Below are 15,343 nucleotides of genomic sequence, written 5' to 3' on the forward strand. Positions count from 1 at the left end.
CTCTTCACCCCCCTCCCCTCCTCGCTCTTCACCCCCTCCCCCTCCTCTCTCTTCACCCCCTCCCCCTCCTCGCTCTTCACCCCCTCCCCCTCCTCGCTCTTCACCCCCCTCCCCCTCCTCGCTCTTCACCCCCTCCCCCTCCCTCACCCCCTCCCCCTCCTCGCTCTTCACCCCCTCCCCCTCCTCGCTCTCTCTCTCTCTCCCTCCGTCCCCCTCTCCCTCTCCTCTCCTCTCCCTCCCTCCCCCTCTCCTCTCCCCTCCCTCCCAGTACCAGAATGGAGTCAGTCTGACATCGGGAGGCCGGGTGCCCATCGCTCCGAAGCGAACCCGGGGTTGCTCATGGTGAACGCGGCGGGCCTTTGGAACCGGTTGGCCGGGCGGCAGACAAACGCCTTTCGCTGCGGTGGGGGGGGGGGGGAAGAGAGGGACGCCGCCGCTCACCTGCTCTCTTCCCCCGGACTTTCGGGCTGCACGGGGAAGAGAGAGAGAGACTGGGGGGGAGAGAGAGAGAGAGAGACTTGGCGGGGGGTGGGGGGGGGAGAGAGTGAGACGCCGAGGGCCTTCAGCAGGTTCGACAGGTTCCGGGAGACAGAGAGACGCCGCTGCTCAGCTGCTCGCTTCCCTCTTCCCCCGGGCTTTCGGGCTGCGCAGGGAAGAGAGAGAGAGAGAGAGACTGGGGGGGAAAGTGAGACGCCGAGGGCCTTCAGCAGGTTCGACAGGTTCCGAGAGAGAGAGACGCCGCCCGCCGCTCAGCTGCTCGCTTCCCTCTTCCCCCGGGCTTTCGGGCTGCGCGGGGAAGAGAGAGAGAGAGAGAGACTGGGGGGGAAAGTGAGACGCCGAGGGCCTTCAGCAGGTTCGACAGGTTCCGGGAGAGAGAGACGCCACCCGCCGCTCAGCTGCTCGCTTCCCTCTTCCCCCGGGCTGTGTGGGGAAGAGAGAGAATAAGACTGGGGGCGGATGGGGGCCTTCAGCAGGCTCGACAGGTTCCGGGCGCGTTGGGAATCCGCTGAACTCGAGGTCCAGGCTTCCCGCGCTGCTAGGCCGTGGCTCCGCGCATCCACTACAATAAAGAGAGATTCCTAAATATCAAAGTTCAGGTTTTTAAGCACCCCATAGCTAAGAAGACAACTGCACAAAAGAACCTAACGGGGTACACACAGAAAGTGGGAAAAATAAACACACAGAAAGTGGGGGAAAAAATCGTTAGGGGGCAAATCATTTAAAACAGAGATGAGGAAGAATTTCTTCACTCAAAGAGTGGTGGGCCTGTGGAATTCCCTGCCACAGAGGGCTGTGAAGGCTAATTCAATAAATATTTTCAAGAGAGAATTGGATATATTTCTGAAGGCTAAGGGGATTAAGGGTTACGGAGAAAAGGCGGGGACGGGGTACTGAACTGGTAAGATCAGCTATGATCTCAGACGAAGATCAGCCATGATCTCATTGAATGGCGGAGCAGGCTCGAAGGGCCGAATGGCCTACTCCTGTTCCTATCTCTATGTTTCTAAGATGGCAGACACTCGCCTCAGTTGAGAATGATTCGGCCCGCCCACACACGCACCGATTGGTCAACCATCAGGTCACTGAAGTGTAGGATTGGTCAATCATCACGTCACTCAACTGAAGGATGGCCCGCCCGCACATGCAATGAACCCGCCCCCGTGACGCAGCGATTGGTCGACCGTCGGGTCGCTCAACTGGTCAACCTTCATGTCACTCAATGCTAATGAGGGGATAATGAGCGGAATTTTGAACGTTTTTTGGATACCGTCGGCACAATTTTTGTCTCACCAAAAAGTAAATACACTTATGACCATTCCAGAATCGTAACCTTTCTTTTAATGTAACACGCGTGTAGGTACGCTCTATAACTTTTGAGTGTATTGCGGACGGACGGACGGACAGACATAGATAACAACAGAAAATAGGTATTCCTTGCAGATGCCTGCGGGCCAATGATAATTCAGTATGCAAATGTTACAATGTGACTCATTGGAATTCAGAAGAATGAGAGGCGATCTTATCGAAACATATAAGATTCTGAGGGGGCTTGATCGGGTGGATGCAGGGAGGATGTTTCCACTGATGGGTGAGACCAGAACTAGGGGGCATAATCTTAGAATAAGGGGCTGCCGTTTCAAAACTGAGATGAGGAGAAACTTCTTCACTCAGGGGGTAGTAAATCTATGGAATTTGCTACCTCAGAGAGCTGTGGAAGCTGCGACATTAAATAAATTTAAAATGGAGATAGACAGTTTCCTAGCAGATAAGGGAATTAGGGGTTACGGGGAGCGGGCAGGGAAGTGGACGTGAGTCTAGGTTCGGATCAGCCATGATCCTATTGAATGGCGGAGCAGGCCCAAGGGGCCGTATGGCCTACTCCTGCTCCTACTTCTTATGTTCCTATGTTCTTATGAAAATGCTGGAAATACTCAGCAGGCCAGGCAGCATCCGTGGAGAGAGAAACAGAGTTAACGTTTCAGGTCTGGGACCCTTCATCAGAACTGGAAAAAGCTGGAGATGCAACAGATATTAAGTAGGTGCAGAGACAGGGGGGGGGGCGTTAGGAGGGGAGGAAGGAATTGAAAGAACACCCTGTACTTTTGTAAGAGGCAGGAAAGATAAAATGTTGCAAATGGGAGTGGCAAAAATCATACTGCATGAAAAATGGGGGCAGGGATAATTATCTGAAATTGTTGAACTCAATGTTGCGTCCGGCAGGCTGTAAAGTGCCTAATCGAAAGATGAGATGCTGTTCCTCGAGCTTACGTTGAGCTTCATTGGAACAATGTAATAGGCCGAGGACGGAGAGATCAGAGCGGGAGTGAAGCGGTGAATTAAAGTGACAGGCGACCAGAAGCTCAGGGTCACCCTTACGGACTGAACGGAGGTGTTCCGCAAAGCGGTCGCCCAATCTGCGTTTGGTCTCCCCAATGTAGAGGAGACCGCATCGTGAGCAGCGAATACAGTATACTAAATTGCAAGTAGTACAAGTAAATCACTGTTTCACCTGGAAGGGGTGTTTGGGGCCCTGGACAGTGGGAAGGGAGGAGGTAAAAGGGCATGTGTTGCATCTCCTGCGCTTGCACGGGAAGGTGCCAGGTGAAGGAGAAGGGCTGTTGGGGGTGATTGAGGAGTGGATCAGGGTGTCGCGGAGGGAGCAGTCCTTTCGGAATGCTGAAAGGGGAGGTGAGGGGAAGATGTGTTTGGTGTTGGGATCACGTTGGAGGTGGCAGAAATGGCGGAGAATGATCCATTGAATGTGGAGGCTGGTGGGGTGAAAGGTGAGGACAAGGGGAGCCCTATCGTGGTTCAGGGAGGGAGGGGAAGGGGTGAGAGCAGAAGTGCGGGAGATAGAACGGACACAGTCAAGGGCCGTGTCAACCACATTAGAGGGGAATCCTCGGTTGAGGAAAAAGGAAGACATGCCGGAAGCGCTGGTATGGAAGGTGGCATCGTCAGAACAGACGCGGCGGAGATGGAGAAACTGGGAGAATGGAATAGAGTCCTTACAGGAGGCGGGGTGGGAGGAAGTGTAATCCAGGTAGCTGTGGGAGTCGGTGGGCTTGTAGTGGATGTTTGTCAAAAGCCGATCGCCAGAAATGGAGATGGAGAAATCAAGGAAGGGAAGGGAAGAGTTAGAGATGGACCATGTGAAGGTGAGGGAAGGGTGGAAATTGGAAGTAAAGTGAATGAACTTATCTAGTTCAGGGCGAGAGCAGGAAACGGCACCAATACAATCATCGATGTACCGGAAAAAGAGGTGAGGGAGGGGACCTGAGTAGGACTGGAACAAAGAATGTTCCACATATCCCATGAACAGGCAGGCATAGCTAGGGCCCATGCGGGTTCCCATAGCAACACCTTTAATTTGGAGGACGTGAGTGGAGTCAAAGGAGAAGTTGTTCAATGTGAGAACAAGTTCAGCCAGGCGGAGGAGGGTGGTGGTGGATGGGGAAAATAGAGTTCCCCTCGTCCTCACCTTTCACCCCACCAACCTCCACATTCCACGGATCATCCTCCGCCATTTCCGCCACCTCCAGCGTGATCCCACCACCAAACACATCTTCCCCTCACCTCCCCTTTCAGCATTCCGAAGGGACCGCTCCCTCCGCGACACCCTGCTCCACTCCTCTATCGCCCCCAACACCCCTTCCCCTTCGCCCGGCACCTTCCCGTGCAAGCACAGGAGTTGCAACACATGCCCTTATACCTCCCCCCTTCCCACTGTCCAGGGCCCCAAACACCCCTTCCAGGTGAAACAGCAATTTACTTGTACTTCTTGCAATTTAGTATACTGTATTTGCTGCTCACGATGCGGTCTCCTCTACATTGGGGAGAGCAAACGCAGATTAGGTGACCACTTTGTGGAACACCTCCGTTCAGTCCTTAAGGGGGACCCCGAGCTTCTGGTTGCCTGCCACTTTAATTCTTCGCACCACTCCCACTCAGACCTCACCATCCTCGGCCTCTTGCATTGTTCCACTGAAGCTCAGCAGAAGCTTGAGGAACAGCACCTCATCTTTCGATTAGGCACTTTACAGCCTTCTGGACTCAACATAGAGTTAAACAATTTCAGATTATAACCTCAGCCCCTATCATAAATATATGCGTTTCTCCCTTTCAAACACTACATTGAATTCGATCATGTTATGATTGCTATTGGATAAATGTTCATGCAGAGTTTGGCTGATAACTAAATCTGGCTCATTACTCATTACTAAATCTAATATGGCATGCCCCCTTGTTGCCTCTAGGGCATATTGTTGTAGAAAATCACCTTCAATTGATTCAACTCCGCCACTGGCCATGGTCTCAGCAATTGCTGTTCCAATAATGGCCAGCAATTAGGACATGCAGGCGCCCCTGTTCCCCTACGGATAGCCCCTCCTGCCTCCGGTTGTGCACCACCTTTTCCTGCAAGAGAGAGGGAAGTGTGTCACCGAGTTTCATGTAATCTGGGTGATGTGCCTGTCATGATTGAATAGCTGGCAGTGTGTGCAAGCTGTGAGATGTGGGTGTGAGGCTTGCAGCAGTGGTAAGTGTGTGAGGGTGAGGTGAAGCATATGAATGTTAGTTACGAGGCCTGATTAAGTGATTGTTGGTAGGTGAGTGATGGGTGTAGTGACTTGAGGAGTGTTTGAGGCTAGTGGTACAGTTGGTAGGATATGCCATTTGAAGATGCATTCACTGACCTTGACCACACGTGTGAGCCATTGAACTTCTTGCAGCACTGCATCCAGGTCCTCGGGCATTGACCACCATGGCTATCTGCTCCCACTGCCTTTTGAGCGTGTGTCTGGATGGCCTCCTGGCCTCTTGCAGATACAGGACATCTCTCCTACTTTCCATCTCCTCCACCAAGGCCTCCAGTGCAGCATCCAAAAACCTTGGAGCCTACTCTCTCCCATGTTGTGCCATTCCTCACTGTTTCCCAGGTCAGATTCACTTCCTGCACGACTCCCAGCACCTGCTCCTGCCACAATGCACCTCCTCTTTAAGAGGGGAAGGCTAACTTAAAGCAGTGCAGGCTAGCTTTAACTGGTGCTAGCAAGTTCCGATATTGGGCCCCTGCTGATACGTCCAACTAATGAACCGCGCAGTTCGCTTTGGTTGGACGCTGAAATCATGGAAATGAGCAGGCAGCACAAAGTTGGCATGCTGCCTGCATTGCAATCAACGGGTGCGGGTTAATTGTGTATCGTGATCCCCGCGTCCGTTTTTGGGGGCTATCCAATTTAGCTCCCAGAGCCTCTGTAGTGGAACTTGAACCCATGACTCTGAGGTGAGAGTGCTACCACTAAGCCAAGTGAAACATATAAGATCCTGAGGGGTCTTGACAGGGTGGATGTGGTGAGGATGTTTCCTTTTGTGGGAGGATCTAGAACTAGGGGTCACTGTTTAAAAATAAAGAGTTGCCCATTTAAGACAGAGGTGAGAAATGTTTTCTCACAGAGGGTCGTGAGTCTTTGGAACTCTCTTCCTCAGAGGGCGGTGGAAGCAGAGTCTTTGAATATTTTTAAGGCAGAGGTAGATAGATTTTTGATAAGCATTGGGGTGAAAGGTTATTAGGGACAGGCGGGAATGTGGAGTAATCAGATCAGCCATGATCTTATTGAATGGCGGAGCAGGCTCGAGGGGCCGAGTGGCCTACTCCTAATTCGTATGTTCGTATGTACGTGTGTCCGTAAGGCTGACACCGTGTAAGTACAACAGTTGGTTCAAGCTCATAATAGAATCATATTACATAAGGGTCCACACTAAGAGAAAAATTAAGTTCAAAGGCAGCTAAATCATTTAAGCATTTCTAAACCCAAGAACCAACATGCAGTTCCCTCCTACACTCAACTACCAGCAATCCTAATCTTTCACAGGAGGAGCGTAAGGATTAGACAATTCTACCTCCCTTGTAACTCTGTTGCTGGAAGGATCATTTGTTTCAAAATATATATTTAGCTGACATAACCATGACTTGCAGAATTAGTACACTACCTGCATTAACACACTACTCAAATGTCTGAGGACACTTCCCACAATTATCTACTTTTTTTGGAATGCAGTGACTGCTGTTAGGTGGGCAGTGCTATTCTGACAGAAGCATTATTTGCCAAGCTATAATGAAAACAAAGATATCTGTAACCTTTGTAACCTTGTCTGGTATTTTCCCAATAACTAGAAGAGAAGCAAACTGTTCCTCACATTTCAGCATAAACAAGTTACCCAGCACATCAGAAACTGGGTGCAGCTGATCATCATTTTTATATGTGTGATACAAAATTAATTTTTGGCATTCATACAGCTTGAAATTTTACAAAGAGAATATTTTTGTAAAATGGATAAGAATATAAAGCTGATTTTCTACCTGGGCTGCCGTTGCGACACACCCAGAGAATGTCAACAAACATTGTGTCGGGTACACATGGTACATGAATTATCCATCGCTCCCGATGCGGATTGGGCCATTCACTGGGAACATACAGGCCACAGAGGCAGGATATCCACTGCAGCAGCAGCTTTAAAGAGCCGCTGCTGTGCATTAAAGTGGCGGTGATGATTCCAGCAATGCAAGTTACCCTCAATCAAATTTTAAATCTACTGCCTTGAAAGAGATGGCTTAGGGTACTGCTAAAGGCCTAGGAGGGAAAAGGACTACTCCCTTCACCGAACATCCTGGAGGTGATGCTGAGAGAGGTGAAGCACAGGAGTTTGCTATCTTTGAATCTGAGGGCAAACCTCCTCAAAGGTCTGCTGTTTAGGCTGGCGGGGAAGAAGTGATTGAGTAGATGAACAGCATGTTGCATTTGAAATAGCCATTGGCATAAATAAGAACAAATATTACACGTTGAGGAAGTTTTCCTAGATAAGTGAACCCTGAATGCAACTGCCTCAAAGGCAATCCCATGGGCATCACTGCAAACACATTTTCATCTCAACTAGCTGCATCTTGACTATTAACACATCATGATCATTTGGGAATCCTTTAGCCTTTCTCACTCAATGGCCCAGAAATTCGGGTCTCCACGGGTGAGTACGCGCTGGGTACTCACCCGTAGGCCCGATGGAAGTGCCGGTTTCCTGCATGCACTGCGCATTGCGGGAAACTGGCACTTCTGTTCCTCTGAAAGCAGGGGTTCAGAGGTCGAACGCGTGCGCGGGGGAGTCTGCGCGTGCGCTTTGAACTTATGCTTTTTTTTTTACAGGTTTTTCCGTGAGGGTAAGTCTTTAGAATTTAGAAATTTAAAAAGCCGGCGTAAGGCCTGCTTTTTACAAGTTAAGTGGTCAATTAATTAAAAGTAAAACATTTTTTCCACAGGTTTATTATTTTTAAATACTTTAAAGCAAGGTAAGTTTATTTTTAGCCCTGTTAGAATATAAAATTATATTTTCAAAAATTTAAATTATTCTTTAAAATAGCTATTTAATGTAATTTATAGTTTACTAGCTGAAGTGCCCGGCGGTGCCGAGGCTTTTTTGAGGGCATGTTGTTGTTGGAAGAGAGCGAGAGAGCGACTTGGGGGTGGGGGGGAAGAAGAGAGAGAGAGAGCGCGACTGGGGGGGAAGAGAGAGCGCGACTGGGGGGGAAGAGAGAGAGCGACTGGGGGGAAGAGAGAGAGCGGGTGGGGGGAAGAGAGCAGGGGAGAAGGGAGGGCGGGGGGGAAGGGCGGGGGGGAAGGGAAGGGGGGAAGGGAAGGGGGGGAAGGGAAGGGGGGGAAGGGGCGAGGGGGAAGGGATGGGGGAATGGGGCGGGGGGGAAGGGGCGGGGTGGAAGGGGCGGGGGGGAAGGGGGGGGCGGGGGGGAGAAGGGGGGGGCGGGAAGGGGAAGGGGGGGCGGGGGGAAAGGGGCGGGGGGGGCCCAGGCCGAGAGCCCCGCTCTCCGAGCCCCGCCCCCCCCGGCCGAGAGCCCCGCTCTCCGAGCCCCGCCCCCCCCCCCGGCCGAGCCCGATTGCGGCTCTGAGAGACGGCCAGCGGCCGAGCCACGCCCCCCCCCACCCCCGGCCGAGGCCGATTGCGGCTCTGAGAGACGGCCGGCGGCCGAGCCCCGCCCCCCCCCGCCGAGCGCGGAGCAGAGACGACGCATCTCAGCTGCTCCTGCTGCACGCGCACCCTGACCCTCGTGGCTGACGCCGTTGCCCTGGGTAACGTGACACGGCAGGGGGGGGTGGTGAGGAGCTTAGCAGAAGCGCAATCACCTAGCTCGGGCCTGGCTGGGGAAGAAAGGCGCAGGCTTTGAGGCCTAAGAAAAAAACGGGGAAAGGTAGGAAAAAGAATGTTCAGGTTAGGTTTACAAATGAGTGATTTTTTTTTAAAACAATTTAATAAACTCAATTTTATTTTGGTGGAAATGTATATTTGAAAAGAAAGACGCAGAAAGCAGGAAAAAGAATGGAAGCAAGATGGCGGCGACTCACCTCGGTTCAGAACGATAAGGCCCGGCCACACACGCACCGATTGGCCCGGCGGCACACGCCAGCAACCCGGCGTACGATTGGTCGAGCTCGAGGTCACTCTGTCGCTAATGAGCGGATAATGAGATGCTAATGAGCGGAATGTTGAAGGTTTTTGGGATACCGCGGGCGCGATTTTAGCCCGGCCGAAACATAAATATGCTTAAAACCGTCTCGGAAGCGTAAGCTTTCTTTGGAGGTAATGCGCGCGTAGGTACGCCCTGTAACTTTCGAGCGCATACCCCCCAGACGCACACACGATGACAGACAGACAGAAGGACAGAAGGACAGATGTACCGATTTATATATATAGACTAGCTGAAGTGCAGTGCCCGGCGGTGCCGAGGCTTTTTCGAGGGCATGTTGTTGTTGGAAGAGAGAGAGAGAGAGCGACTGGGGGGGGGGGGGTGAGAAGAGAGAGAGAGAGCGCGACTGGGGGGGGAAGAGAGAGAGCGACTGGGGGGTAGAGAGCGAGCGACTGGGGGGAAGAGAGAGAGCGGGTGGGGGGAAGAGAGCGGGGGGGAATGGAGGGCGGGGGGGGAAGGGAGGGCGGGGGGGGAAGGGAGGGCGGGAAGGGAGGGGGGGAAGGGAGGGAAGGGGGGGCGGGGGGGAAGGGGCGGGGGGAGAAGGGGGGCGGAGGGGGGGCGGGGGCAGGGGGGGAAGGCCCAGGCCGAGAGCCCCGCTCTCCGAGCCCCGCCCCCCCGGCCGAGAGCCCTGCTCTCCGAGCCCCGCCCCCCCCGGCCGAGAGCCCCGCTCTCCGAGCCCCGCCCCCCCCCGCCGAGCGCGGAGCAGAGACGACGCATCTCAGCTGCTCCTGCTGCACGCGCACCCTGACCCTCGTGGCTGACGCCGTTGCCCTGGGTAACGTGACACGGCAGGGGGGGGGTGGTGAGGAGCTTAGCAGAAGCGCAATCACCTAGCTCGGGCCTGGCTGGGGAAGAAAGGCGCAGGCTTTGAGGCCTAAGAAAAAAACGGGGAAAGGTAGGAAAAAGAATGTTCAGGTTAGGTTTACAAATGAGTGATTTTTTTTAAAACAATTTAATAAACTCAATTTTATTTTGGTGGAAATGTATATTTGAAAAGAAAGACGCAGAAAGCAGGAAAAAGAATGGAAGCAAGATGGCGGCGACTCACCTCGGTTCAGAACGATAAGGCCCGGCCACACACGCACCGATTGGCCCGGCGGCACACGCCAGCAACCCGGCGTATGATTGGTCGAGCTCGAGGTCACTCTGTCGCTAATGAGCGGATAATGAGATGCTAATGAGCGGAATGTTGAAGGTTTTTGGGATACCGCGGGCGCGATTTTAGCCCGGCCGAAACATAAATACGCTTAAAACCGTCTCGGAAGCGTAAGCTTTCTTTGGAGGTAATGCGCGCGTAGGTACGCCCTGTAACTTTCGAGCGCATACCCCCCAGACGCACACATGATGACAGACAGACAGAAGGACAGAAGGACAGAAGGACAGATGTACCGATTTATATATATAGACTAGCTGAAGTGCAGTGCCCGGCGGTGCCGAGGCTTTTTCGAGGGCATGTTGTTGTTGGAAGAGAGAGAGAGAGAGCGACTGGGGGGGGGGGGGTGAGAAGAGAGAGAGAGAGCGCGACTGGGGGGGGAAGAGAGAGAGCGACTGGGTGGTAGAGAGCGAGCGACTGGGGGGAAGAGAGAGAGCGGGTGGGGGGAAGAGAGCGGGGGGGAATGGAGGGCGGGGGGGGAAGGGAGGGCGGGGGGGGAAGGGAGGGCGGGAAGGGAGGGGGGGAAGGGAGGGAAGGGGGGGCGGGGGGGAAGGGGCGGGGGGAGAAGGGGGGCGGAGGGGGGGGGCGGGGGCGGGGGGGGAAGGCCCAGGCCGAGAGCCCCGCTCTCCGAGCCCCGCCCCCCCCGGCCGAGAGCCCCGCTCTCCGAGCCCCGCCCCCCCCCGGCCGAGAGCCCCGCTCTCCGAGCCCCGCCCCCCCCCGGCCAAGCCCGATTGCGGCTCTGAGAGATGGCTGGCGGCCAAGCCCCGCCCCCCCCCCGGCCGAGCCCGATTGCGGCTCTGAGAGACAGCCGGCGGCTGAGCCCCGCCCCCCCCCCCCCCCGCTGAGCCCGATTGCGGCTCTGAGAGACGGCCGGCGGCTGAGCCCCGCCGAGCGCGGAACAGAGACGCCGCGTCTCACCTGCTCCTGCTGCGCACGCACCCTGACCCTCGTGGCTGACGCCGTTGTCCTGGGTAACGTGACATGGCGGGGGGGGCGGTGAGGAGCTTAGCAGAAGCGCAATCACCTAGCTCGGGCCTGGCTGGGCAAGAAAGGCGCAGGCTTTGAGGCCTAAGAATAAAATGGGGAAAGGTAGGAAAAAGAATGTTCATGTTAGGTTTACAAATGAGTGATTTTTTTAAAAACAATTTAATAAATTCAATTTTATTTTGGTGGAAATGTATATTTGAAAAGAAAGACGCAGAAAGCAGGAAAAAGAATGGAAGCAAGATGGCGGCAACTCACCTCGGTTCAGAACGATAAGGCCCGCCCCACACACGCACCGATTGGTCGACCGTCAGGTCACCAAAGCGTAGGATTGGTCAATCGTCCCGTCACTCGACCATAGGAGGGCCCGGCCGCATGCGGCAGCAAGCTGCCGTACGATTGGTCGACCTCGAGGTCACTCTGTCGCTAATGAGCGGATAATGAGATGCTAATGAGCGGAATGTTGAAAGTTTTTGGGATACCGCGGGCGCGATTTTAGCCCGGCCGAAACGTAAATACGCTTAAAACCGTCTCGGAAGCGTAAGCTTTCTTTGGAGGTAACGCGCACGTAGGTACGCCCTGTAACTTTCGAGCGCATACCACCCAGACGCACACGCGATGACAGACAGACAGAAGGACAGAAGGACAGAAGTACCGATTTATATATATAGATTTAAAAAATGTGATTTAAAAAAAAAAATTATTTGAAGGTTTACTGCTATTTTGGGGCCGTAGTATTAATAAGCCTTGACAGCTCTTCCTGTCAAGACTTATGAATGGGCATTTCCCTGCTCCGATTGGCTGCCCATGGCCCACGTGATCCCAGGGGATGCATTGAACTAACTGTGCCCCTGGGACACGCAAGCACTGCGCGCTGGCAGCTGTGCCAGGCCCCGGATCGGAATTCCACGGAGCCCACAGCTCAAAATTTTAAAAAGATAGTGAGAAGCAGCAAAGATCTGAGATTGTAAAAGACCAAAACAAGGGAAGATTGAGTAAAGACCAGGGACTAAGAATTAAACCTTGGAAACATCACAGGGAGGTGAATGAAAGTTCATTTCCAATAGTTATTTTAAAATAATAAAACATGCTAAAGTAAATTAACTTATAATTTATTGAATGTAATTGATGTGCATCAAGTGATTGAAGAATGGCAGTAGCAAAAGCCTGAAAGCTGAAAGAGGAAGTACTCACTATATACCCAGCCAGACAATTCCACTGTGCAGAGCTGAAGTCTGTCAAACAACTGATTTACCTCAGCTTTCCTTAAATTTAGTTCACCAAAGTGGATGAGATAAAGATTTCCTGTGTACTTGCCCTGTGCAACTTTCCCCTTTAGAACCCATAAACACGAGGAGGGAATCAACCTCAACCTACGGTCTTGTTAAGTTCTTTCAGTGCATGCATGGGACTTCAAATGACAAAATTCAGAGAATCTCTGAGGAAGTTTGGCGAACAGCCCCAAATTTCCACTGTTAAATCAGTATGAAAACACAACAAACTGGGTGGGAAGGGATGGAGGGTTGAAGGAGGTTGAGCCTGATTATTCTGGGTGCCTGCTCCTTTTCATTTGTCAAAATTCCTATTTATTATGGGGATGATCACAAAATATGTCTCCCCACATTTGGGCAGGCGAAGGATAACAATATACAAATGAAGGAAATACATCACCCTCCCCCAGCAACGCTGGGTGCAAGAGATGTTTATTTGTTGATGATTTCAACTGTTGCTCAAGGCCGCGGGTGGTATGTAAAATTCAAATGGTCATTTTCCCTACGGCAGCTGATTGCAAAGTGATTGATTGCAGTACAGAACCTGGTCTATTGAAAAATGAGACACTTTTTTAAAAATCTTCGGGTGAACAATATACCCACTTACGCTGTGGGAAAGCACCAGTGAGTTTTCTACCCCCACCTGAGATTGGTGCCCCTGCTGCACCATCAATAGCACAGGCACCTGCCTGAAATATTTAAATAGCCCTGAACCCCTGACCCCTGGAAGTACGACAGGGTCAAGGACCAACTTGTGGGGTGGGCGAATATCCCGCCTGCTGCCAATGGAGCAGGACCAGAGGAAAGTTAGGGCCAGAAATTCAAATTAGAATTCTGAATCTCTTTATTAATACAATAGCTTAACAACAAGAATACTCTTAACATGTGACACAGAAAGGCATGTGATGCTTGAATAAGAGTTATTAGTCATAATTATTCAGTCACTGCATCTCGCCCTTATTTACCTGGGTTTCTGGAAGAATGAACACTTGAAGATTCAGTAGATTCCTTAATAACTGACCAGTTTCTTTGCTTTGGCAGGATTCTGCAGAGGAGCCTACTGAGAAAGATGTCCTTCAACCCGGGCGAACCATGGTGGCCGCTGGATACGCACTCTACGGCAGTGCTACCCTAGTAGCGCTCTCCACGGGACAAGGAGTGAACTTCTTCATGTTGGACCCAGTATGTAGCTGATATTACTCATGGAATTATCATCATTTCTAATCTGATACACTACCTATGAGTATTCGTGGCAGTTGAATGACCCAAAATGAAACATTACACCATACAGTAGTTGTCTTTGCATTATACTGAGAATGGCGGGGGTGGGTCTGGAAATACGTATGAATACAAGTTACTTGAGAGATTAGGACTTCAGTTCAGGTCCTGACAGTAATCACAATTCAGTAAAAGAAAAAAGAATTGTTGGCGGTGGGGTGGGTTGGGGGAGGTGGGGGGTGGTAGGGGTCAATGGAAGGATGAAATAAAACTTGGACCTTATATTCTCCATAAAATTATTAACTGAAACAGACCAACAAAATAAGACTTTCTTGGTTAAACCAGAATAATTTTCTCTTTCACTCTGTTTGCACACTGATTTCTTCCCCTTGCTGGGTCTCCCATCATGCACTTCCTGCAGCCAAAAGGATGCTTTTCTCTTCCCCTGAAGATTTACTTCTGGCTTATTGGAGAAACCCTGGCTGGAGTCAGCAGAGAGTGCTGTGAGTTTGGGTAAGTGTGTGAGTTCTTTAATTGTTATTTCTCTTTAAATCATTCTTGATAAGATTACTTAAGCAGTTTAAGTAAAGGGGAAAAGTTAAATATTTGGGATTCTGTTGGTTTAAGAAGAGTAAAACAAGGTTACACTGCAGTCGGAGTAAATTGGCACAGCAGGCAGTGGAAACCAGTTTTCTAACCAATCAGCAGGGGTGACTCATTTGGCTGTAAACAAACAAACAGTATAAAAAGACCAGGCTAGTGCAAGCAAGCACTGGGTGCGAGTCAGCAGAGAGTGCTGTGTAAGTGTGTGAGTTAGGGTAAGTGGGGTGTTAGGTGCTCTTTTCAAACTTTAACTCTGTGGGTTGTAGTTAATAAGGCCTTTCTGGTGCAGAGTGACTGTTGGTAAACCATTTAACTGGTGTAATTAGAGGGATTGAATTAAATTAAATCCAATTAATTAAAGGGGATACTAGCATCTATAATCGGGCAGAGGGTGTCCATAACTAACAATAAAAAATTTAATTAATTACATAGAATGGAGCAGGTGATGTGTTACTGTTGCGAGATGTGGGAGCCGGTGAACCCCATTGAGGCTCACGGTGATTACGTCTGTGACAAGTGTCTGCTGCTACAGGAACTCCAGCTCCGTGTTGATGAGCTGGCGTCTGAGCTTCAGACACTGCGACACATCAGGGAGGGGGAGAAGTACCTGGACTCTGTGTATCAGGAGGTGATCACACCTATGAAGTTAATTAATTCAGATGTAGCCCATGGTCAGGGACAGGACGGTGTGACTACAAGTGAGGCAGGTACGGGGATCCAGGAGGTAGAGCTGGAGGAGCCGCAGCCCTTGCTCTTGTCCAGCAGGTTCGAGGCTCTTACTCCCTGTGGGGACGGGAGCAGGGACTGCAGGGAGGATGAGCAACCTGGCCACAGCACCGTGGAACGGGGGGCCATTCAAGAGGGGGGAGTAACTAGAAATGTTGTAGTGGTAGGGGATAGTATTATTAGGGGGATAGATAGAGTTCTCTGCAGCCGAGAGTGAGAGTCCCGAAGGCTGTGTTGCCTACCCGGTGCCAGGGTTAAGGACATCTCCTCTGGGCTGGAAAGAAACTTGCAGTGGGAGGGGATGGATACAGTTGTCGTGGTCCATGTTGGTACAAACGACATAGATAGGACTAGGAA

At 51.6% G+C, this 15,343-nt stretch overlaps 1 protein-coding gene across 1 annotated transcript in view; it reads left to right on the forward strand.

Annotated features, from left to right (window-relative positions):
• The window catches only part of LOC147124327 (fructose-1,6-bisphosphatase isozyme 2-like), a 119,787-nt gene that overhangs the window by 71,769 nt on the left and 32,675 nt on the right, over positions 1-15,343 (forward strand). The window contains exon 4 of the mRNA XM_085985023.1: positions 13,481-13,621. Within this exon, the coding sequence (XP_085841149.1) occupies positions 13,481-13,621 (141 nt within the window). The remainder of the gene's footprint in view (positions 1-13,480; positions 13,622-15,343) is intronic.

This window comes from Somniosus microcephalus, chromosome 1 (assembly GCF_052327205.1).
Source record: "Somniosus microcephalus isolate GS21.2 chromosome 1, FLI_Smic_1.0, whole genome shotgun sequence".
Classification (NCBI taxonomy): Eukaryota; Metazoa; Chordata; class Chondrichthyes; order Squaliformes; family Somniosidae; genus Somniosus; species Somniosus microcephalus.